Source organism: Salvelinus fontinalis, chromosome 11 (assembly GCF_029448725.1).
Source record: "Salvelinus fontinalis isolate EN_2023a chromosome 11, ASM2944872v1, whole genome shotgun sequence".
NCBI lineage: Eukaryota > Metazoa > Chordata > Actinopteri > Salmoniformes > Salmonidae > Salvelinus > Salvelinus fontinalis.
The window spans coordinates 30,402,498-30,427,693 of NC_074675.1; the positions used below are offsets into that span (position 1 = coordinate 30,402,498).

The 25,196-nt window shown below is 47.9% G+C and overlaps 1 protein-coding gene across 1 annotated transcript in view; it reads left to right on the forward strand.

Annotated features, from left to right (window-relative positions):
- Positions 1 to 3,119: 3,119 nt before the first annotated feature.
- LOC129865498 (ninjurin-2-like) overlaps positions 3,120 to 25,196 on the forward strand; it is a 65,172-nt gene continuing 43,095 nt past the window's right edge. Inside the window, exon 1 of the mRNA XM_055938345.1 lies at positions 3,120 to 3,377. Within this exon, the coding sequence (XP_055794320.1) occupies positions 3,342 to 3,377 (36 nt within the window). The 5' untranslated portion in view covers positions 3,120 to 3,341. The remainder of the gene's footprint in view (positions 3,378 to 25,196) is intronic.

Here is a 25,196-nt window from a genome sequence, read left to right on the forward strand (position 1 = left end):
TGACCTGACTATGACCTGACTATAACCTGTCTATGACCTGACTATGACCTGACTGTGACCTGACTGGTTAAAGGCCCACTCCTTCATTGGAAAACAACAAAGCAGCCGCCCTGCCACTTTGTTTGGTATAAAACAGAGGGATGGGGTTGGAGAAATGTAACTTTGAAATGCATCAATTTATCATTGACTATTATCAGCATCTCTCATACTAAAACCAGACGATGCTGACCTTACCGTGACCTGACTACTGTATGATCCCTCAGGATAACTGATGCTGACCTTACCGTGACCTGACTACTGTATGATCCCTCAGGATAACTGATGCTGACCTTACCGTGACCTGACTACTGTATGATCCCTCAGGATAACTGATGGCAAAGGTCCAGCTGACCAACAACTCATTATTTTCATGATTTTAAGTTTCAAAAAGTTCATTTCCAAAAACTCTGAATTCCTAGAAGGTAAAGGGAGAAGAATTGTGAGAAAGCATTCCAGATCCTGTGTGTGAGAGCTCTGTTTGTTGTTGATGTTTTGTATATGTTGTATGTACGTTTTGAACATAAATCCCTTCTGAGAACAGGCAGCTATTTAACCTAAAACCCACCCATGACCCTATATAGACTACATACCAGCATTGCCTTCAGTTAGCAGATTGTTCTGTAAGTGTAAGATTGGAGACATTCTAAGATTCTTCTGTGGTTAGATCTCAATAAGAATCTCCATTCTGGGTTTGTGGCCTTAGTTGTTTACATACAACAGTGGGCCTTCTGTCTAACGTAGCACGGTTCAGTAGACTAAACACAGAAATAGCAGATCTGTATTTGTTGACCAAATAGACGCAAATACGGCATGAAACCACACTAGGATGGTTTGTTGAATGAACACTGGGAGACCATAGAGGTTCAACAACCTAATAATATTGACTGGGCGGGAAGAGAGATAATGTATTTACTATACTCTGGTTTAGAGACCCACTAGGGTTTTATTGACTGGTTCCCCTCCGGTTTAGAGACCCACTAGGGTTTTATTGACTGGTTCCCCTCCGGTTTAGAGACCCACTAGGGTTTTATTGACTGGTTCCCCTCTGGTTTAGAGACCCACTAGGGTTTTATTGACTGGTTCCCCATTTGGCTGAAAGAGACAGGGGTTTGGTACTCTGGTTTAGAGACCCACTAGGGTTGTATTGACTGGTTCCTCTCTGGTTTAGAGACCCACTAGGGTTGTATTGACTGGTTCCCCTCTGGTTTAGAGACCCACTAGGGTTGTGTTGACTGGTTCCCCTCTGGTTTAGAGACCCACTAGGGTTGTGTTGACTGGTTCCCCTCTGGTTTAGAGACCCACTAGGGTTTTATTGACTGGTTCCCCATTTGGCTGAAAGAGACAGGGGTTTGGTACTCTGGTTTAGAGACCCACTAGGGTTTTATTGACTGGTTCCCCTCTGGTTTAGAGACCCACTAGGGTTTTATTGACTGGTTCCCCATTTGGCTGAAAGAGACAGGGGTTTGGTACTCTGGTTTAGAGACCCACTAGGGTTCTATTGACTGGTTCCCCATTTGGCTGAAAGAGACAGGGGTTTGGTACTCTGGTTTAGAGACCCACTAGGGTTTTATTGACTGGTTCCCCTCCGGTTTAGAGACCCACTAGGGTTTTATTGACTGGTTCCCCTCTGGTTTAGAGACCCACTAGGGTTTTATTGACTGGTTCCCCATTTGGCTGAAAGAGACAGGGGTTTGGTACTCTGGTTTAGAGACCCACTAGGGTTGTATTGACTGGTTCCTCTCTGGTTTAGAGACCCACTAGGGTTGTATTGACTGGTTCCCCTCTGGTTTAGAGACCCACTAGGGTTGTGTTGACTGGTTCCCCTCTGGTTTAGAGACCCACTAGGGTTGTGTTGACTGGTTCCCCTCTGGTTTAGAGACCCACTAGGGTTTTATTGACTGGTTCCCCATTTGGCTGAAAGAGACAGGGGTTTGGTACTCTGGTTTAGAGACCCACTAGGGTTCTATTGACTGGTTCCCCATTTGGCTGAAAGAGACAGGGGTTTGGTACTCTGGTTTAGAGACCCACTAGGGTTTTATTGACTGGTTCCTCTCTGGTTTAGAGACCCACTAGGGTTGTATTGACTGGTTCCTCTCTGGTTTAGAGACCCACTAGGGTTTTATTGACTGGTTCCCCTCTGGTTTAGAGACCCACTAGGGTTTTATTGACTGGTTCCCCATTTGGCTGAAAGAGACAGGGGTTTGGTACTCTGGTTTAGAGACCCACTAGGGTTTTATTGACTGGTTCCCCTCTGGTTTAGAGACCCACTAGGGTTGTATTGACTGGTTCCCCTCTGGTTTAGAGACCCACTAGGGTTGTATTGACTGGTTCCCCTCTGGTTTAGAGACCCACCAGGGTTTCATTGACTGGTTCATCATTTGGCTGAAAGAGACAGGGGTTTGGTACTCTGGTTTAGAGACCCACTAGGGTTCTATTGACTGGTTCCCCATTTGGCTGAAAGAGACAGGGGTTTGGTACTCTGGTTTAGAGACCCACTAGGGTTGTATTGACTGGTTCCCCTCTGGTTTAGAGACCCACTAGGGTTTTATTGACTGGTTCCCCTCTGGTTTAGAGACCCACTAGGGTTGTATTGACTGGTTCCTCTCTGGTTTAGAGACCCACTAGGGTTGTATTGACTGGTTCCTCTCTGGTTTAGAGACCCACTAGGGTTTTATTGACTGGTTCCCCTGTGGTTTAGAGACCCACTAGGGTTGTATTGACTGGTTCCCCTCTGGTTTAGAGACCCACTAGGGTTGTATTGACTGGTTCCCCTCTGGTTTAGAGACCCACTAGGGTTGTATTGACTGGTTCCCCTCTGGTTTAGAGACCCACTAGGGTTGTATTGACTGGTTCCCCTCTGGTTTAGAGACCCACTAGGGTTTTATTGACTGGTTCCCCTCTGGTTTAGAGACCCACTAGGGTTTTATTGACTGGTTCCCCATTTGGCTGAAAGAGACAGGGGTTTTGTTGCCTTTTCAGTTGCCAGTTGCATTCCACTCCCAGTGCTGTTGTGAGGGGGGGGGGGGGGGAACCCTGAATAACACACTTGTTTGTCTGCCTGTCCTTGCCCTGCCTGGTGCCCTGCATTTCTTAAAAATGCTCTGCCAGCTTTTCAGCGTTTTTAGTTCAAGTTCCACACAAGGCACAGTTTTAGCTTGGCCATCAGGGGAGACACAGGGAAGGCACAGGGAAGGTACACAGACGGAGAGAGATCGGAAAATAGGGATAAAAGAGCTTAAACTGGTCGATTTCTTTGCCACAAGCACAGGGCCCTTAAAGATCTGGTAGCTGTCTTGACTTCCATGATGTCAACAACAAGAGGACGCGCAGAACGGCAGGTTAGTACTAAACCTCACTGGCCTGATAATGATGTGATGGTGGTCAGTTCAGAGGACCTCTCTGTCCTCTGTATATTCTCTCTCGCTCTGTCTTTCTCTCACTCTCTCTCTGTCTCTCTCTCTCTCTCTGTCTATCCCTCATTCTCTGTCTCTCTCTCTCTCTGTCTCTCCCTCACTCTCTGTCTCTCCCTCGCTCTCTGTCTCCCCCTCGCTCTCTGTCTCTCTCTCGCTCTCTGTCTCTCTCTCACTCCCTGTCTCTCTCTCTCTGTCTCTCTCTCTGTCTCTCCCTCATTCTCTGTCTCTCTCTCTCTCTCTGTCTCTCCCTCACTCTCTGTCTCTCCCTCACTCTCTGTCTCTCCCTCGCTCTCTGTCTCTCCCTCTCTCTGTCTCTCCCTCATTCTCTGTCTCTCTCTCTCTCTCTCTGTCTCTCCCTCACTCTCTGTCTCTCTCTCTATCTCTCCCTCGCTCTCTGTCTCTCTCTCTCTCTCTCTCTCTCTCTCTCTCTCTCTGTCTCTCTCTCTCTGTCCTCTGTATATTCTCTCTCTCTCTCTCTCTCTTTCTCTTTCTCTTTCTCTGTCTCTCTCTCTCTCAATTCAATTCAATTCAATTCAATTTGCTTTATTGGCATGACGTAACAATGTACATATTGCCAAAGCTTATTTACAATATAAAAATGAGAATCAAAATGGTCAACGGGACAACAGTAACAACAATAACTAAGTGTCAAAATAACCATACATTCAACAATAACAATAAACATACAGTAGAGGACATGTGCAGGTTGATTGGTCTGTCAGACACTGTCCCTCAACTTATGGCAGGCAGCAATGTAGTGCGCTGCCAACCCACAGCTCTCTGCGTCCTCCCCCAACAGGACGGGTAGCCTATCCTCATCAGAGAGGTCTTTGAAACCTTGAATAAGAGTTTCAAATTTGGGGAAATGACACTCTCTAATTGTTTTATATTTTTGACATTTTGTCAGGAAATGCAGCTCCGTCTCAGGTTCTGCTGTTGTGCAGTGGTTGCACAGCCTTTCCTCTACAGGGAGCCAGGTTTTCCTGTGTCTACCCTTCTCAATGGCAAGGCTGTGCTCACTGAGCCTGTACTTTGTCAAGGTTTTTCTAAGGTTTTGATCAGTAACCATAGTCAAATAGTTAGCCACGGTGTACTGTCGATTTAGGGCCAGATAGCACTGCATTTTTCTTTGTGTTTGTGCTTGTGTTTCCCAATAAGCAATGTAGTTTTGTTTTGACTGTGTTGTAATTTGGTTTATCCTGATTGATTGGATGTTCTGGTCCTGAGGCTTCAGTGTGTTAGTAGAACAGGTTTGTGAACTCAGCCCCAGGACCAGCTGGATGAGGGGACTCTTTTCTTTGCTCAGCTCTTGGTATTGCAGGGCTTGGTAGTGATATGAGAGGGGGTCACTGTATTTTAGATGTTTCCAAAACTTAATTGCTCTTTTTTGAGTTTTTATTATTAGTGGATATTTGCCTAATTCTGCCCTGCATGCATTGTTTGTAGTTTTCCTCTGGACATGTAGGAGAATCTTACAGAACTCTGCATGCAGGGTTTCAATGGGATGTTTGTCCCATTTGATGAAATCTTGTTTTGCAAGTGGACCCCACACCTCGCTGCCATAAAGTGCAATTGGTTCAATGACATATTCAATTAGTTTTAGCCAAATTTTAATAGGTATTTCAATTTGAATTTGCTTTTTAATTGCGTAGAATGCCCTGCGTGCTTTCTCTCTCAGTTCATTCACTGCCTCATTAAGGTGTCCAGTTGAGCTTATTTTTAAACCTAAGTAATTGTAGTGTGTGCAGTACTCTATATATTTTGTACCAATTGAGAACTTTGGTCTAATTCCCTGAGATCTGGATCTTCTCTGGAAAAACATTATTTTAGTCTTTTTGGGGTTTACTGCCAGGGCCCAGGTCTGGCAGTACTGCTCTAGCAGATCCAGGCTCTGCTGTAGGCCATGTGCTGTGGGTGACAACAGGCATAGGTCATCTGCGAAGAGTAGGCATTTAACCTCTGAATTATGGAGACTAACACCAGGGGCTGAGGATTTATCTAGAATAGTGGCCAATTCGTTGATGTAAATATTGAAGAGTGCAGGGCTCAGATTACAACCCTGACGAAGGCCCCGCCCCTGGTTAAAGAATTCTGTTCTTTTCTTGCCAATTTTAATGCTGCACGTATTGCCAGTATACATTGATTTAATTATGTCATATGTTTTACCCCCTACACCACTTTCAATAACTTTGTAGAACAGTCCTGTGTGCCAAATAGAATCAAATGCTTTTTGGAAGTCGATAAAGCAAGCGTATATTTTGGTATTATTTTGGTGGACATGTTTACCTATCAGGGTGTGTAGGGTGTAAATATGATCGGTCGTGCGATGTTTTGGTATAAATCCAATTTGGCTTTTACTCAAGACATTGTGCTTATTAAGGAAGTTTAGAACTCTTACATTTATAATACTACAGAAAACCTTCCCCAGGTTACTGTTCACACAAATGCCTCTGTAATTGTTAGGGTCAAATTTGTCTCCGTTTTTAAAGATTGGGGTTATGAGTCCTTGATTCCAGATGTCAGGGAAATAACCTACACTCAGGATCAAATTAAACAGTTTTAATATGGCCAATTGAAATTTTGCACTAGTGAGTTTGAGCATCTCATTTAGGATGCCATCAGGTCCGCATGCCTTTTTAAATTTGAGAGCCTGAAGTTTCTTATAGAGCTCCTGGTCAGTAATTGGGGAGTCCAGTGGATTTTGGTTGTCCTTTATAGCTTTTTCTAATCCATTCAACTTCTCATGAATTTGGCGTTGTTCTGCGTTTGTGTCAATTTGAACGGTGTTGTAGAGTGTTTTAAAATGGGTTGTCCATATGTCACCATTTTGTATCGCTAATTCCTCTTGTTTAGATTTCTTTAATTTTTTCCAATTTTGCCAGAAGTTGTTTGTGTTTATGGACTCCTCAATTAGCATCAGCTGCTTTCTGTTGTACTGGGCTTTTTTGGTTCTGAGTGTACGTTTATAGAGTTTTAAAGTCTCACAGTAATGAAGGCGTAATTCACCATTATTTGGGTCTCTGTGCTTTTGGTTGGATAGTGTTCAAATTTTTTTTCTTATAATTTTACAATCTGCATCAAACCAGTTGTCATCTGTGATCTTTTTTGTTTTGTTTTTTATCAATTTCAATTGTGCTTCTTTTGCCGTTTGCCTGAATATATAGTTGATGTTTTGTACTGCTAGATTGATGCCTTCTTTACTGTGAGTGAATGTGGTATCCAGAAAGTTATCTAAGAGTGTTTCGATATTTTGGTTCCAGGTTGCTTTCTGGTATTCTTCTGTGCTGTTTTGGGCCCATCTGTATGAATTTCTGATGTTGTACAGCTTACTGGGCTGTGAATGTGTGGTTGTTTCCATGTCTGTTCTTTTGAGGAACAATGTAATTTGGCTGTGATCAGACAGAGGTGTTAGTGGCTTGACAGTGAATGAGCTGAGAGAGAAAGGGTCAATGTCTGTGATCATATAGTCTACTGTACTGTGGCCAAGAGGTGAGCAGTAGGTGAATCTCCCCAAAGAGTCCCCCCGTAACCTACCATTGACAAAGTACAGACCCAGGCTTCTACAGAGCTGCAAAAGATCCCTTCCGTTTTTGTTGACGGTGCTGTCACTGTTGTTTCTATGGGGGAGATTAAGGCAGTTAGAAACAGTATGGCCTGTAATAAAGCTGTCCCCTCGTGTGCTCGTTAGATCAGGTAGTGTTCCTGTGCGCGCATTTGTGTCTCTCTCTCTCTCTTTCCCCTCTCTTGTTCATTTGTTCATTGCTGTGACACAGTGGTGTGGTATGTTCCAGGTATTTGAGAGAGAGAGATCAGATCTTGTCTCCTTCCTTCCCTCTCTCTGTCTCTCTCTACTCAGAGGTAGTGAGGCTCATCCCTCTCTCTGTCTCTCTCTACTCAGAGGTAGTGAGGCTCTTCCCTCTCTCTGTCTCTCTCTACTCAGAGGTAGTGAGGCTCTTCCCTCTCTCTGTCTCTCTCTACTCAGAGGTAGTGAGGCTCTTCCCTCTCTCTGTCTCTCTCTACTCAGAGGTAGTGAGGCCCTTCCCTCTCTCTGTCTCTCTCTACTCAGAGGTAGTGAGGCTCTTCCCTCTCTCTGTCTCTCTCTACTCAGAGGTAGTGAGGCTCTTCCCTCTCTCTGTCTCTCTCTACTCAGAGGTAGTGAGGCTCTTCCCTCTCTCTGTCTCTCTCTACTCAGAGGTAGTGAGGCTCTTTCCTCTCTCTGTCTCTCTCTACTCAGAGGTAGTGAGGCTCTTTCCTCTCTCTGTCTCTCTCTACTCAGAGGTAGTGAGGCTCATCCCTCTCTCTGTCTCTCTCTACTCAGAGGTAGTGAGGCTCTTTCCTCTCTCTGTCTCTCTCTACTCAGAGGTAGTGAGGCTCATCCCTCTCTGTCTCTCTCTACTCAGAGGTAGTGAGGCTCTTCCCTCTCTCTGTCTCTCTCTACTCAGAGGTAGTGAGGCTCATCCCTCTCTGTCTCTCTCTACTCAGAGGTAGTGAGGCTCATCCCTCTGTCTCTCTCTACTCAGAGGTAGTGAGGCTCATCCCTCTCTGTCTCTCTCTACTCAGAGGTAGTGAGGCTCATCCCTCTCTGTCTCTCTCTACTCAGAGGTAGTGAGGCTCATGACATCCATCAAATATCCATTAGGACCTGGCTGCTAAGACAGGGCTGCAGGGGCTTTAATGTACCTCTGGATCAACAGAACATGTGCTTAACAATCCACTGGGACGGGGCTTCGGGAATTATCACAGCATTCCTCCAGGAGTGGCTGCTGTGGCTGCTGCCAACATACTGACTCAACTCCAGCCACTTTAATAATGGGAATTGATGGAAATTTATGTAAAAATGTATCACTAGCCACTTTAAACAATGCCACTTAATATAATGTTCACATACCCTACATTACTCATCTCATATGTATGTACTGTACTCTATACCATCTACTGCATCTTGCCTATGCCGTTCTGTACCATCACTCATTCATATATCTTTATGTACATATTCTTTATCCCTTTACACTTGTGTGTGTATAAGGTAGTAGTTGTGGAATTGTTAGGTTAGATTACTTGTTGGTTATTACTGCATTGTCGGAACTAGAAGCACAAGCATTTCGCTACACTCGCATTAACATCTGCTAACCATGTGTATGTGACACGTTCCTGACCTATTTCTGTTAGTTTGTTGTATGTGTTAGTTGGTCAGGACGTGAGTTTGGGTGGGCATTCTATGTTTTCTGTTTCTATGTTGGTTTATGGGTTGCCTGGTATGGCTCTTAATTAGAGGCAGGTGTTTTGGCGTTCCTCTAAGAGTCATATTTAGGTAGGTTGTTTCACAGTGTTCGTTGTGGGTGGTTGTCTCCTGTGTCAGTGTTTGTCGCACCATACGGGACTGTTCGGTTTGTTTTGTATATCGTTCTTTTGTGTAGTCTATTTTCCTGTTCGTGAGTTCTGCGTTGTATGTGAGTTCGCATGTCCAGGTTTGTCTACTCCGTTTTGTTGTTTTGTTAGTTTATAGTCAAGTTCGTGTTTTCGTCTTTTTCTGTAAATAAATATGTCAACATACCTTGCTGCGCATTGGTCATCCGATCCCTCTCTCCTCTCCTCGTCCGAGGAGGAGGAAGAATACGACAACCGTTACAGAACCACCCACCGATCCAGAACCAAGCAGCATGAGTTCGAGCAGCGGCCAAGAAATCAGGACTCATGGACTTGGGAGGAAGTATTGGAGGGAAAAGGTCCTTGGGCGCACATTGGGGAATATCGCCGCGCTCGTGAGGAGATGGAAGCAGCACGAGCCCAGGAGCGATGGTATGAGGAGGCAGCAAAGAGACGTGGCTGGAGACCGGAGAATCAAGCCCAAAACCGGCGTTATGAGGGGACGCGTCTAGCACGGAAGCCCGAAAAGCCCGTGAGTACCACCCAAAAATGTATTGGGGGGGGGGGGGGGGGGGGGGGGGGCTAAGAGGTACTTCCCAGGCTAACCGTGGAGAGCGGGAGTACGGGCAGACGCCGTGTTACGCAGTAGAGCGCACGGTGTCTCCTGTACGGGTGCATAGCCCAGTGCGGGTTATTCCACCTCCCCGCACTGGTAGGGCTAGATTGAGCATTGAGCCAAGTGCCATGAAGCCGGCTCTACATATCTGGCCACCAGTACGTCTCCTTGGGCCGGCTTACATGGCACCAGCCTTACGCATGGTGTCCCCGGTTCGCCTACATAGCCCGGTGCGGGTTATTCCACCTCCCCGCACTGGTCGGGCGACGGGGAGCATTCAACCAGGTAAGGTTGGGCAGGCTCGGTGCTCAAGGGAGCCAGTACGCCTGCACGGTCTGGTATTTCCGGCACTACCTCCCCGCCACAGCCCAGTACCACCAGTGCCTACACCACGCACCAGGCTTCCAGTGCGTTTCCAGAGCCCTGTTCCTCCTCCACGCACTCTCTCTATGGTGCGTGTCTCCAGCCAGGTGCCTCCAGTTCCGGCACCACGCACTAAGCCACCTGTGCGTCTCCAGAGCCCTGTACACACTGTTCCTTCTCCCCGTACTCGTCCTGAGGTGCGTGCACTCAGCCCGGTGCCACCAGTGCCGGTACCACGCACCAGGCATATAGTGCGCTTCGAAAGGTCAGTGTGCCCTGTCCCTGCTCCCCGCACTAGGCTTGAAGTGCGTGTCCCCAGTCAGGTGCCTCCAGTTCCGGCACCACGCACCAAGCCTACAGTGCGTCTCAGCCGGCCAGAGTCTGCCGTCTGCCCAACGGCGCATGAACTGCCTGTCTGCCATGAGCCTGCAAAGCTGCCCGTCTGCCATGAGCCTACAGAGCCTTCCGCCAGACAGGAGCAGCCAAAGCCTTCCGCCAGACAGGAGCAGTCTGAGCCATCCGTCTCCGCAGCGCCATCTGAGCCATCCGTCTCCGCAGCGCCATCTGAGCCATCCGTCTCCGCAGCGCCATCTGAGGCATCCATCTCCGCAGCGCCATCTGAGCCATCCGTCTCCCCAGCGCCGTCTGAGCCATCCGTCTCCCCAGCGCCGTCTGAGCCATCCGTCTCCCCAGCGCCGTCTGAGCCATCCGTCTCCCCAGCGCAGTCTGAGCCATCCGTCTCCGCAGCGCCATCTGAGCCATCCATCTCCGCAGCGCCATCTGAGCCATCCGTCTCCCCAGCGCCGTCTGAGCCATCCGTCTCCCCAGCGCCGTCTGAGCCATCCGTCTCCCCAGCGCCGTCTGAGCCATCCGTCTCCCCAGCGCAGTCTGAGCCATCCGTCTCCCCAGCGCCGTCTGAGCCATCCGTCTGTCCCGAGCCATTAGAGCCGCCCGTCTGTCCCGAGCCGTCAGAGCCGAGAGTCAGTCAGGAGCCGCTAGAGCCAGTCGTCAGTCAGGATCTGCCAGAGCCGCCAACCAGACAGGATCTGCCAGAGCCGCCAACCAGACAGGATCTGCCAGAGCCGCCAACCAGACAGGATCTGCCAGAGCCGCCAACCAGACAGGATCTGCCAGAGCCGCCAACCAGCCATGAGCGTCCAGAGCCGTCAGCCAGCCATGAGCGTCCAGAGCCGTCAGCCAGCCATGAGCGTCCAGAGCCGTCAGCCAGCCATGAGCGTCCAGAGCCGTCAGCCAGCCATGAGTGTCCAGAGCCGTCAGCCAGCCATGAGCGTCCAGAGCCGTCAGCCAGCCATGAGCGTCCAGAGCCGTCAGCCAGCCATGAGCGTCCAGAGCCGTCAGCCAGTCATGAGCTGTCCCTCAGCCCAGAGCGGCTATTTATTCAGAACTGCCCCTCAGTCCAGAGCTGTCTCTCTGTCCGGAGCTGCCTTTCAGTCCGGAGTTGCCTCTCTATCCTGAGTTGCCTCTCTATCCTGAGTTGCCTCTCTATCCTGAGTTACCTCGCTATCCTGATCTATCCCTCTGTCCTGAGCTATCCCTCTGTCCTGAGCTATCCCTCTGTCCTGAGCTATCCCTCTGTCCCGGTGCTGCCCCTGGTGTCGATGTTACCAAAAGGATTTAGTGGGGGTAAGATGAGGGTGGTCATTCATAGGGGGAAATGTAAGCTGGGATTGACTATGGTGGGGTGGGGACCTCGCCCGGAGCCTGAGCCACCACCGTGGTCAGATGCCCACCCAGACCCTCCCCTAGACTTTGTGCTGGTGCGCCCGGAGTTCGCACCTTATGGGGGGGGTTATGTCACGTTCCTGACCTACTTCTGTTAGTTTGTTGTATGTGTTAGTTAGTCAGGACGTGAGTTTGGGTGGGCATTCTATGTTTTCTGTTTCTATGTTGGTTTATGGGTTGCCTGGTATGGCTCTTAATTAGAGGCAGGTGTTTTGGCGTTCCTCTAAGAGTCATATTTAGGTAGGTTGTTTCACAGTGTTCGTTGTGGGTGGTTGTCTCCTGTGTCAGTGTTTGTCGCACCATACGGGACTGTTCGGTTTGTTTTGTATATCGTTCTTTTGTGTAGTCTATTTTCCTGTTCGTGAGTTCTGCGTTGTATGTGAGTTCGCATGTCCAGGTTTGTCTACTCCGTTTTGTTGTTTTGTTAGTTTATAGTCAGGTTCGTGTTTTCGTCTTTTCTGTAAATAAATATGTCAACATACCTTGCTGCGCATTGGTCATCCGATCCCTCTCTCCTCTCCTCGTCCGAGGAGGAGGAAGAATACGACAACCGTTACAGTATGTGACAAATAAAATGTGATTTGATTTGATTTGGAGAGGGAGAGGGGGGGGGAGAGGGAGAGGGCATGGGAGAGGGGGAGGGAGAGGGAGAGGGGGGGCGAGGGAGAGGGCGGGGGAGAGGAGAGGAGAGGAGAGAAGAGAAGGGGAGGGGAGGGAGGGAGAGGGAGGGGGAGAGGGCGGGGGAGAGCGAGGGAGAGGGAGAGGGGGAGGGAGAGTTCTTTATCCTTTTCTCTCTCTTCTATCCTCTGCTTCTCTTTCTTTCTCTGTCTATTCTTCTCTCTTTCTAAGTCTTGAGGAGTTTAATCTCCCTCTCCCTCGCCTTCTGCCTCTCCCTCTCCCTCTCCCCCGCCCTCTCCCTCTCCTTCTGCCTCTCTCTCTGTGCTCTTGACTAGAATACAGCCTATATATATAAGTGGGTAAAACAGTGTGTAAACATGATTAAAGTGACCAGTGTTTAATGGCTTTATGTACATAGGGCAGCAGTCTCTGAGGTGCAGGGTAGCGTCAGTAATCTTTATGTAACTATAGGGTGCAGATTTAGTCCGTGGCTGACTGAGCCAGGCGGAACAGAACTCAAGAGGAGGGTGTGTGAACTCAAGTGTGTGCGTACGTGAGACAATGAAAGAGCTTTTGTAAAGGAGTTTCAGTCTGTGTAGTATTGTTTCTCCAAGTGGGAGCTACAGTACAGTGTACAGTAATTATCTATATCCTGCCTTCATATTTCGACATCCCAAGAGGTGCAGCGGTCTAAGGCACTGCATCTCAGTGCTAAAGGCGTCACTACAGACACCCTGGTTAGATTCCAGGCTGTATCACAACCGGCCGTGATTGGGAGTCCCGTAGGGTTGGCGCACAATTGGCCCAGAGTCGTCCGGGTTTGGCCGGTGTACGCCATCGTTGTAAATAAGAATTTGTTCTAGTTTAAAATAAGGTTAAATAAATAAAAATATTCACGTCTATCTCTCTCTGTATCAGTACCATTGGTGGAATGAAAGAGTCAGGTGCAGAGAGCAGGGTAATCTTCAACAAGTGGATATTTATTCCTTCCAGAAATAAAATACATGAACGGCGACGCCACACAAAACACCGGGCGCGTCAAAGTACTATCCAAGAAAAAGTATTACAGAAATCCACTAACGAACACCACCAACACGAAACAGAATAACGAGCCCGCACAAAAGTCGGCGGGCCAACTGGGTTTAAATACCCCCTAACCTAAACACAAAACAGGTGAAACAAATTAGACCAACTCAAAAGAAAACAGAAAAGGGGATCGGTGGCAGCTAGTAGACCGGAGACGACACCGCCGAACGCCGCCCGAACGGGAAGAGGCACCATCCTCAGCGGGACTCGTAACACTCTCTCTGTGTGAGTCTGTGCCTCTGTCTGTGTGTGTGTGTGTGTGGTTGAATGTTTGTGTGTGTGTGTGTGTGTGTGTGTGTGTGTGTGTGTGTGTGTGTGTGTGTGTGTGTGTGTGTGTGTGTGTGTGTGTGTGTGTGTGAGCTATAGTACAGTAATGTAATTCTCAATTTCCTGCTAATGTACACGTCTCTCTCACCCCACAATGCAGCTGTTCTTCCTGTGTTATCTGCTGAGTTCCTCTGCAGGGGACAGATTCCAGAGGGATTTATCTCAACAACAGTGTCTTCTGGCGTTCTGTCTTTTCTTAACACTCTGCCTCCATCTGCTTTTCATGGTGGTTTGGTTGGTGGAGACATTATTGGTTTTACATTGGCCTGCATCTCTAATGACACCCTATTCACTATGTAGTGCACTACTTTAGACCAGAGCCCTATTCCCTATATAGTGCACTACTTTAGACCAGAGCCCTATTCCCTATATAGTGCACTACTTTAGACCAGAGCCCTATTCCCTATATAGTGCACTACTTTAGACCAGAACCCTATTCCCTATATAGTGCACTACTTTAGACCAGGGCCCTATTCCCTATATAGTGCACTACTTTAGACCAGGGCCCTATTCTCTATATAGTGCACTACTTTAGACCAAAGCCCTATTCCCTATATAGTGCACTACTTTAGACCAGAGCCCTATTCCCTGTATAGTGCACTACTTTTTACCAGAGCCCTATTCCATAATAGTGCACTACTTTTGACCAGAGCCCTATTCCCTGTATAGTGCACTACTTTTTACCAGAGCCCTATTCCATAATAGTGCACTACTTTTGACCAGAGCCCTATTCCCTGTATAGTGCACTACTTTTGACCAGAGCCCTATTCCCTGTATAGTGCACTACTTTTTACCAGAGCCCTATTCCCTAATAGTGCACTACTTTTTACCAGAGCCCTATTCCCTAATAGTGCACTACTTTTTACCAGAGCCCTATGGGAGATGAGGTGCTATTTGGGACATTGTTTGTCATGATAGTCCAAGGGCTTGTTGAAGCTCGTCAAATCACTTGATGACCGCAATCTGACCGGTACCAGCGTAGTAAGCAACAATTAGCCCTTGCCCTTTCTGACCCCTAGCTATGATTAGCTGTTAGCCCTTTCTGACCCCTAGCTATGATTAGTTGTTAGCCCTTTCTGACCCCTAGCTATAATTAGCTGTTAGCCCTTTCTGACCCCTAGCTATGATTAGCCGTTAGCCCTTTCTGACCCCTAGCTATGATTAGCTGTTAGCCCTTTCTGACCCCTAGCTATGATTAGCTGTTAGCCCTTTCTGACCCCTAGCTATGATTAGCTGTTAGCCCTTTCTGACCCCTAGCTATGATTAGCTGTTAGCCCCTTCTGATCCCTAGCTATGATTAGCTGTTAGCCCTTTCTGACCCCTAGCTATGATTAGCTGTTAGCCCTTTCTGACCCCTAGCTATGATTAGCTGTTAGCCTTGCCTAGCCTAGCTATGTTAGCAGAATGGAGAGGGGTGATCCTGGTTAATCTTCGAGGAGTGAAGCTGTCTATGGTGCAGTGTGGAGAGTGAAGCAGGAGTGAAGCTGTCTATGGTGCAGTGTGGAGGGTGAAGCAGGAGTGAAGCTGTCTATGGTGCAGTGTGGAGGTTGAAGCAGGAGTGAAGCTGACTATGGTGCAGCGTGGAGGGTGAAGCAGGGACTGTCTCGTTGCTCCATCCTGGACTAGAACCAGAGACCCTCTCGTTGCTCCATCCTGGACTAGAACCAGAGACCCTCTCGTTGGTCCATCCTGGACTAGAACCAGAGACCCTCTCGTTGCTCTATCCTGGACTAGAACCAGAGACCCTCTCGTTGGTCCATCCTGGACTAGAACCAGAGACCCTCTCGTTGCTCCATCCTGGACTAGAACCAGAGACCCTCTCGTTGCTCCATCCTGGACTAGAACCAGAGACCGTCTCGTTGCTCCATCCTGGACTAGAACCAGAGACCCTCTCGTTGCTCTATCCTGGACTAGAACCAGAGACCCTCTCGTTGCTCTATCCTGAACTAGAACCAGAGACCCTCTCGTTGCTCCACCCTGGACTAGAACCAGAGACCCTCTCGTTGCTCCATCCTGGACTAGAACCAGAGACCCTCTCATTGCTCCATCCTGGACTAGAACCAGAGACCCTCTCGTTGCTCCATCCTGAACTAGAACCAGAGACCCTCTCGTTGCTCTATCCTGGACTAGAACCAGAGACCCTCTCGTTGCTCCATCCTGGACTAGAACCAGAGACCCTCTCGTTGCTCCATCCTGGACTAGAACCAGAGACCCTCTCGTTGGTCCATCCTGGACTAGAACCAGAGACCCTCTCGTTGCTCTATCCTGGACTAGAACCAGAGACCCTCTCGTTGGTCCATCCTGGACTAGAACCAGAGACCCTCTCGTTGCTCCATCCTGGACTAGAACCAGAGACCCTCTCGTTGCTCCATCCTGGACTAGAACCAGAGACCGTCTCGTTGCTCCATCCTGGACTAGAACCAGAGACCCTCTCGTTGCTCTATCCTGGACTAGAACCAGAGACCCTCTCGTTGCTCTATCCTGAACTAGAACCAGAGACCCTCTCGTTGCTCCATCCTGGACTAGAACCAGAGACCCTCTCGTTGCTCTATCCTGGACTAGAACCAGAGACCCTCTCGTTGCTCTATCCTGGACTAGAACCAGAGACCCTCTCGTTGCTCCATCCTGGACTAGAACCAGAGACCCTCTCGTTGCTCCATCCTGGACTAGAACCAGAGACCCTCTCGTTGCTCCATCCTGGACTAGAACCAGAGACCCTCTCGTTGCTCCATCCTGGACTAGAACCAGAGACCCTCTCGTTGCTCCATCCTGGACTAGAACCAGAGACCCTCTCGTTGCTCCATCCTGGACTAGAACCAGAGACCCTCTCGTTGCTCCATCCTGGACTAGAACCAGAGACCCTCTCGTTGCTCCATCCTGGACTAGAACCACTCTGAGATGCTTCGTGAATACAGGCCCAGGATAATTTGCTAGCACCACTCTGTTATAATTCGATGAAAGGCCAGAACATCTCACCACCACCAGCCTAGTGTCATGTCATTCGGAGAGACCATGTCAAGTCTGAACCTGATTATCCTCTGCTTATTACCGTCTGTGTGATGACCCGGGAGAATCACAGTTTAGTGTAAATGACAGTATGTGCTGTGTCATCTTGTGTAATTCTGTTGGCCAGGACATTCCAGGAGGGGCCTTTAGGGATTTACCATTAGTCCACAAGGAGATGTTTTAAAACAGTTGGAGACTTTAAGGTCACCCTGAGGTCACTTCTTTTGAACAGACAGTAAAGTTGTGTTCTTCACTCTGACAGAGTATTACTGTAAGCCAACTTTGACCTTTGATCCTGAGGGAATTCTTCAGTTGGTTCCTGAACAGGTTGAGGACATAATCTAACGTTATATGCGGCTTCCAGTCATACGATCCTGTCACCTGTCAGGAGACTGCAGGGGTTGAGCCTGAGTTTATATCTCCTGTATGGTTTAGTTGAGTTTAGGTTGAGGGTAGCTAACCAATTGTGTTGGTTGACTTGGTGTCTCCCCATGACAACATAAGAGAAGACACCAACTGTCAGAAGAGATTGGCTGATTGTATTGATGTTTGAGTTCAGGATAGGTTGAGATCAGTATAGGTTGAGATCAGTATAGGTTGAGTTCAGTATAGGTTGAGTTCAGTATTGGTTGAGTTCAGTATAGGTTGAGTTCAGGATAGATTGAGTTCAGGATAGGTTGAGTTCAGGATAGGTTGAGTTCAGGATAGGTTGAGTTCAGGATAGGTTGAGTTCAGTATAGGTTGAGTTCAGTATAGGTTGAGTTCAGGATAGGTTGAGTTCAGGATAGGTTGAGTTCAGGATAGGTTGAGTTCGGGATAGGTTGAGTTCGGGATAGGTTGAGTTCGGGATAGGTTGAGTTCGGGATAGGTTGAGTTCGGGATAGGTTGAGTTCGGGATAGGTTGAGTTCGGGATAGGTTGAGTTCGGGATAGGTTGAGTTCAGGATAGGTTGAGTTCGGGATAGGTTGAGTTCGGGATAGGTTGAGTTCAGGATAGGTTGAGTGTAGCTAACTACCGGTTTATGTTTAGGCTGAATGGTTGACTTGGTGTTTTGCCTTCTTGGTGTCTCCCCACGACCCCCCTGTCCTACTGTCCCTGACTCAAGGGTTGGGTTCAGATTCAGGTTGAGTTAATTAGCTCTTTGGCCAAACGTCTTTTGTCTCTGTCTTAATGTCCCCCCATAACAAGTACCCTGCCCCTTGTCTCTGTCTTAATGTCCCCCCATAACCAGTACCCTGCCCCTTGTCTCTGTCTTAATGTCCCCCACAACCAGTACCCTGTCCCTTGTCTCTGTCTTAATGTCCCCCCATAACCAGTACCCCTGTCCCTTGTCTCTGTCTTAATGTCCCCCCCATAACCAGTACCCTGCCCATTGTCTCTGTCTTAATGTCCCCCCATAACAAGTACCCTGCCCCTTGTCTCTGTCTTAATGTCCCCCCATAACCAGTACCCTGCCCCTTGTCTCTGTCTTAATGTCCCCCACAACCAGTACCCTGTCCCTTGTCTCTGTCTTAATGTCCCCCCCATAACCAGTACCCTGCCCATTGTCTCTGTCTTAATGTCCCCCCATAACCAGTACCCTGCCCCTTGTCTCTGTCTTAATGTCCCCCCACAACCAGTACCCTGCCCCTTGTCTCTGTCTTAATGTCCCCCACAACCAGTACCCTGTCCCTTGTCTCTGTCTTAATGTCCCCCCACAACCAGTACCCTGCCCCTTGTCTCTGTCTTAATGTCCCCCATAACCAGTACCCTGCCCCTTGTCTCTGTCTTAATGTCCCCCCACAACCAGTACCCGGCCCCTTGTCTCTGTCTTAATGTCCCCCCATAACCAGTACCCCATGTCCCTTGTCTCTGTCTTAATGTCTCCCACAACCAGTACCCTGTCCCTTGTCTCTGTCTTAATGTCCCCCCACAACCAGTACCCTGCCCCTTGTCTCTGTCTTAATGTCCCCCATAACCAGTACCCTGCACCTTGTTTCTGTCTTAATGTCCCCCCACAACCAGTACCCCTGTCCCTTGTCTCTGTCTTAATGTCCCCCCACAACCAGTACCCTGCCCCTTGTCTCTGTCTTAATGTCCCCCCACAACCATTACCCCTGCCCCTTGTCTCTGTCTTAATGTCCCCCCACAACCATTACCCTGCCCCTTGTCTCTGTCTTAATGTCCCCACACAACCAGTACCCTGCCCCTTGTCTCTGTCATGCGTCCCCTACTTCTAGCACTTCCAGAAATAGCTCCTAGCCTCCCCTGGCTTCTCCTGGGCAGTTGACACATTCTGAGTGTCCCTGGGAAGTATAGAGAGATGCTCAGCGTTTCTCAGAACGACCCGGCCAAACACACCCAGTCCCCATTCAGACCCAGCCCTACTGGCACTGTGGTGACACTGTGACCCAGCCCTACTGGCACTGTGGTGACACTGTGACCCAGCCCTACTGGCTCTGTGGTGACACTGGCACTGTGGTGACACTGTGACCCAGCCCTACTGGCACTGTGGTGACACTGGCACTGTGGTGACACTGTGACCCAGCCCTACTGGCTCTGTGGTGACACTGTGACCCAGCCCTACTGGCTCTGTGGTGACACTGTGACCCAGCCCTACTGGCACTGTGGTGACACTGGTGACACTGTGACCCAGCCCTACTGGCGCTGTGGTGACACTGGTGACACTGTGACCCAGCCCTACTGGCGCTGTGGTGACACTGTGACCCAGCCCTACTGGCTCTGTGGTGACACTGTGACCCAGCCCTACTGGCTCTGTGGTGACACTGTGACCCAGCCCTACTGGCACTGTGGCGACACTGTGACCCAGCCCTACTGGCCCTGTGGTGACACTGTGACCCAGCCCTACTGGCCCTGTGGTGACACTGTGACCCAGCCCTACTGGCTATGTGGTGACACTGTGACCCAGCCCTACTGGCCCTGTGGTGACACTGTGACCCAGCCCTACTGGCTCTGTGGTGACACTGTGACCCAGCCCTACTGGCTCTGTGGTGACACTGTGACCCAGCCCTACTGGCTCTGTGGTGACACTGTGACCCAGCCTTGACACACTGCGACACCTCTAACGATGTCCGTCACTCTCAATACCTGGAAATCTGAGATGTGTATTGTTGTATATACTGCCCACAGTTCTATGTAATCTATACAATCCATTATCAATATAGTCTCACATTGATAGAAAGTGTATTCTACGAGACTCAACCCTACTGGCAGTCTAGTGCCACTGTGACCCTCTACTGACACACTGAGCAGGAAACCCTACCACGGCAGAACACATACCTCTACTAGCATGTTAGTCATTAGCAATACTGGACATCTGAGTTGTATGCTGATGTACTGTCACCCCTACCAGATGATCTATATCTGTCCTCTATCAATCTAGCCTTGTGCTGCCAGACACTCTATTCTAGGAAATCAACCTAAGATCCTGGTGGTCAGTCTAATGTTACTTAGTCTAAATACATGTTAACCACAGGGGTTTGGTGACACCTAAACTGGGGAGGACGGGCTGGTGATAAAGGATGGAGTGGAATTAATGGAATGGTGTCAAAATACATCAAACACACGGTTTCCATGGTTTCCAAGCCGTTCCATTATTATGAGCCGTCCTCCCTTCAGCAGCCTCCTGTGGTGTTAACCTAACAAGTCTCTGGTTCTATATCAACCCATTTGGTCCAGTTTACCAGTCTAGTTGGACTATTCTGTCCATTTGGTCCAGTTTACCAGTCTAGTTGGACTATTCTACCCATTTGGTCCAGTTTACCAGTCTAGTTGGACTATTCTGTCCATTTGGTCCAGTTTACCAGTCTAGTTAGTCTATTCTACCCCATTTGGACCAGTTTACCAGTCTAGTTGGACAATTCTACCCATTTGGTCCAGTTTACCAGTCTAGTTGGACTATTCTACCCATTTGGTTCAGTTTACCAGTCTAGTTGGACTATTCTAGCCATTTGGTCCAGTTTACCAGTCTAGTTGGACTATTCTACCCATTTGGTCCAGTTTAACAGTCTAGTTGGACTATTCTGTCCATTTGGTCCAGTTTACCAGTCTAGTTGGACTATTCTACCCATTTGGTTCAGTTTACCAGTCTAGTTGGACTATTCTACCCATTTGGTTCAGTTTACCAGTCTAGTTGGACTATTCTACCCCATTTGGACCAGTTTACCAGTCTAGTTGGACTATTCTACCCATTTAGTCCAGTTTACCAGTCTAGTTGGACTATTCTACCCCATTTGGACCAGTTTACCAGTCTAGTTGGACTATTCTACCCATTTGGACCAGTTTACTAGTCTAGTTGGACTATTCTACCCCATTTGGACCAGTTTACCAGTCTAGTTGGACTATTCTGTCCATTTGGTCCAGTTTACCAGTCTAGTTGGACTATTCTACCCATTTGGTCCAGTTTACCAGTCTAGTTAGTCTATTCTACCCATTTGGACCAGTTTACCAGTCTAGTTGGACTATTCTACCCATTTGGTTCAGTTTACCAGTCTAGTTGGACTATTCTACCCCATTTGGACCAGTTTACCAGTCTAGTTAGTCTATTCTACCCATTTGGTCCAGTTTACCAGTCTAGTTAGTCTATTCTACCCATTTGGTCCAGTTTACCAGTCTAGTTGGACTATTCTACCCCATTTGGACCAGTTTACCAGTCTAGTTGGACTATTCTACCCATTTGGACCAGTTTACCAGTCTAGTTAGTCTATTCTACCCATTTGGACCAGTTTACCAGTCTAGTTAGTCTATTCTACCCATTTGGTCCAGTTTACCAGTCTAGTTAGTCTATTCTACCCATTTGGTCCAGTTTACCAGTCTAGTTGGACTATTCTACCCCATTTGGACCAGTTTACCAGTCTAGTTGGACTATTCTACCCATTTAGTCCAGTTTACCAGTCTAGTTGGACTATTCTACCCAATTTGGACCAGTTTACCAGTCTAGTTGGACTATTCTACCCAATTTGGACCAGTTTACCAGTCTAGTTGGACTATTCTACCCCATTTGGACCAGTTTACCAGTCTAGTTGGACTATTCTGTCCATTTGGTACAGTTTACCAGTCTAGTTGGACTATTCTACCCCATTTGGACCAGTTTACCAGTCTAGTTGGACTATTCTACCCCATTTGGACCAGTTTACCAGTCTAGTTAGTCTATTCTACCCATTTGGTCCAGTTTACCAGTCTAGTTAGTCTCCCATTTGGTCCAGTTTACCAGTCTAGTTAGTCTATTCTACCCATTTGTCTGTCTTATTTCTTTCTGTCCATCTGTATATGTCTTACTGTCGGGCTGCCGACAAAAAATTCCTGATATCTTTTTTTTTCTCTCGTTCTGCTGTGTTGTGTGTTCTGTCGTTCTCTGTTGTTATGGTTTCAGGCTGCTCCAGGGGGCACACTTTGTTTTCATTTCATTTTCGGGGAAATTACTATGAGGTACTGTATGGATTTGAAGCTGTTCTGCAGGTCGGGCTGAATTTCCCAAAAACACAGTGTGTGTGTGTGTGTGTGTGTGTGTGTGTGTGTGTGTGTGTGTGTGTGTGTGTGTTTGTGCACGAATACCTGTGTCTATCAGTGTGTGTGTGTGTGTTTGTGCGGAAGAGCCAATCATATTTAGCATCAAACTAAGGGGGGTTGAAATGGCTGAGGATATGAGTGCTTCCAGATGTTCACTGAAAACAAAATTATACAATTACACTGGACGTGAAGGAGAGAGCTCTCTACTATAAGGACGTGAAGGAGAGAGCTCTCTCCTAAGGCCGTGAAGGAGAGAGCTCTCTAACTATAAGGACGTGAAGGAGAGAGCTCTCTAACTATAAGGCCGTGAAGGAGAGAGCTCTCTACTAAGGCCGTGAAGGAGAGAGCTCTCTAACTACAAGGCCGTGAAGGAGAGAGCTCTCTAACTATAAGGACGTGAAGGAGAGAGCTCTCTAACTACAAGGCCGTGAAGGAGAGAGCTCTCTAACTATAAGGCCGTGAAGGAGAGAGCTCCCTAACTACAAGGCCGTGAAGGAGAGAGCTCTCTAACTACAAGGCCGTGAAGGAGAGAGCTCTCTAACTATAAGATCATGAGGGAGAGAGCTCTCTAACTATAAGGACGTGAAGGAGAGAGCTCTCTAACTACAAGGCCGTGAAGGAGAGAGCTCTCTAACTATAAGGCCGTGAAGGAGAGAGCTCTCTAACTATAAGGCCGTGAAGGAGAGAGCTCTCTAACTATAAGGCCGTGAAGGAGAGAGCTCTCTAACTATAAGGCCGTGAAGGAGAGAGCTCTCTAACTACAAGGCCGTGAAGGAGAGAGCTCTCTAACTATAAGGCCGTGAAGGAGAGAGCTCTCTAACTATAAGGCCGTGAAGGAGAGAGCTCTCTAACTATAAGGCCGTGAAGGAGAGAGCTCTCTAACTATAAGGCTGTGAAGGAGAGAGCTCTCTAACTATAAGATCACGAGGGAGAGAGCTCTCTAACTACAAGGCCGTGAAGGAGAGAGCTCTCTAACTATAAGGCCGTGAAAGAGAGCTCTCTAACTACAAGGCCGTGAAGGAGAGAGCTCTCTAACTACAAGGCCGTGAAGGAGAGAGCTCTCTAACTATAAGGACGTCATTGTAAATAAGAATGTGTTCTTAACTGACTTGCCTAGTTAAATAAATAAAAATAGAAAAGTCACGAAAGTGCAAAACCCCCGCCCACCTGCAACTTCAGGCTCAAGTAGATTATTTGAAATATTTCGAATAGTATTTGAACCCAGGTCTCGGCCTAATGCAAACATGTACCTTCTTTTATCAGAGCACATTACACACACACACACACACACACACACACACACACACACACACACACACACACACACACACACACACACACACACACACACACACACACACACACACACACACACACACACACACACACACACACACACACACACACACACACACACACACACACACACACACACACACACACACACACACACACACACACACACACACACACACACACACACACACACACACACACATTGTGGTGATCTGATCATAAATTAGCTAATAAGTATCAGCTGATGGGTCTGTCGTTGTGTCAAAACAATGTGAGAGTCATTATTAGTCATGGAACCATGTCATAACATCATGGGTGTGTTCAGGGAGGACAGGGGTTAAACATCAGGGTGTGTGTGTGTGCGTGCGTCCGTGTTGTGTAATAGTATTAGCAGAGTGAACAGAACAGAGCAGATAAGCTACTATGATGGGTAATATTTAGCCCATCAATGCTAGGACTAATCCCACAGCACCCTGCTGCAATATCTCCATGGAGACAGAGGAACACATGTCTAGCACCCTGCTGTAATATCTCCATAGAGATAGAGGAACACATGTCTAGCAGCCCCCTGCTGTAATATCTCCATAGAGATAGAGGAACACATGTCTAGCAGCCTGCTGTAATATCTCCATAGAGACAGAGGAACACATGTCTAGCAGCCTGCTGTAATATCTCCATAGAGATAGAGGAACACATGTCTAGCAGCCTGCTGTAATATCTCCATAGAGATAGAGGAACACATGTCTAGCAGCCTGCTGTAATATCTCCATAGAGACAGAGGAACACATGTCTAGCAGCCTGCTGTAATATCTCCATAGAGACAGAGGAACACATGTCTAGCAGCCTGCTGTAATATCTCCATAGAGACAGAGGAACACATGTCTAACAGCCTGCTGCTGTAATATCTCCATAGAGACAGAGGAACACATGTCTAGCAGCCTGCTGCTGTAATATCTCCATAGAGACAGAGGCACACATGTCTAGCAGCCTGCTGTAATATCTCCATAGAGACAGAGGAACACATGTCTAGCAGCCTGCTGCTGTAATATCTCCATAGAGACAGAGGAACACATGTCTAGCAGCCTGCTGTAATATCTCCATAGAGACAGAGGAACACATGTCTAGCAGCCTGCTGTAATATCTTCATAGAGATAGAGGAACACATGTCTAGCAGCCTGCTGTAATATCTCCATAGAGACAGAGGAACACATGTCTAGCAGCCTGCTGTAATATCTCCATAGAGACAGAGGAACACATGTCTAGCAGCCTGCTGTAATATCTTCATAGAGATAGAGGAACACATGTCTAGCACCCTGCTGTAATATCTCCATAGAGATAGAGGAACACATGTCTAGCAGCCTGCTGTAATATCTCCATAGAGATAGAGGAACACATGTCTAGCAGCCTGCTGTAATATCTCCATAGAGATAGAGGAACACATGTCTAGCAGCCTGCTGTAATATCTCCATGGAGATAGAGGAACACATGTCTAGCAGCCTGCTGTAATATCTCCATAGAGATAGAGGAACACATGTCTAGCAGCCTCCTGCTGTAATATCTCCATGGAGATAGAGGAACACATGTCTAGCAGCCTGCTGTAATATCTCCATAGAGATAGAGGAACACATGTCTAGCAGCCTGCTGTAATATCTCCATAGAGACAGAGGAACACATGTCTAGCAGCCTGCTGTAATATCTCCATAGAGATAGAGGAACACATGTCTAGCAGCCTGCTGTAATATCTCCATAGAGAAAAAGTAACACATGTCTAGCAGCCCCCTGCTGTAATATCTCCATAGAGACAGAGGAACACA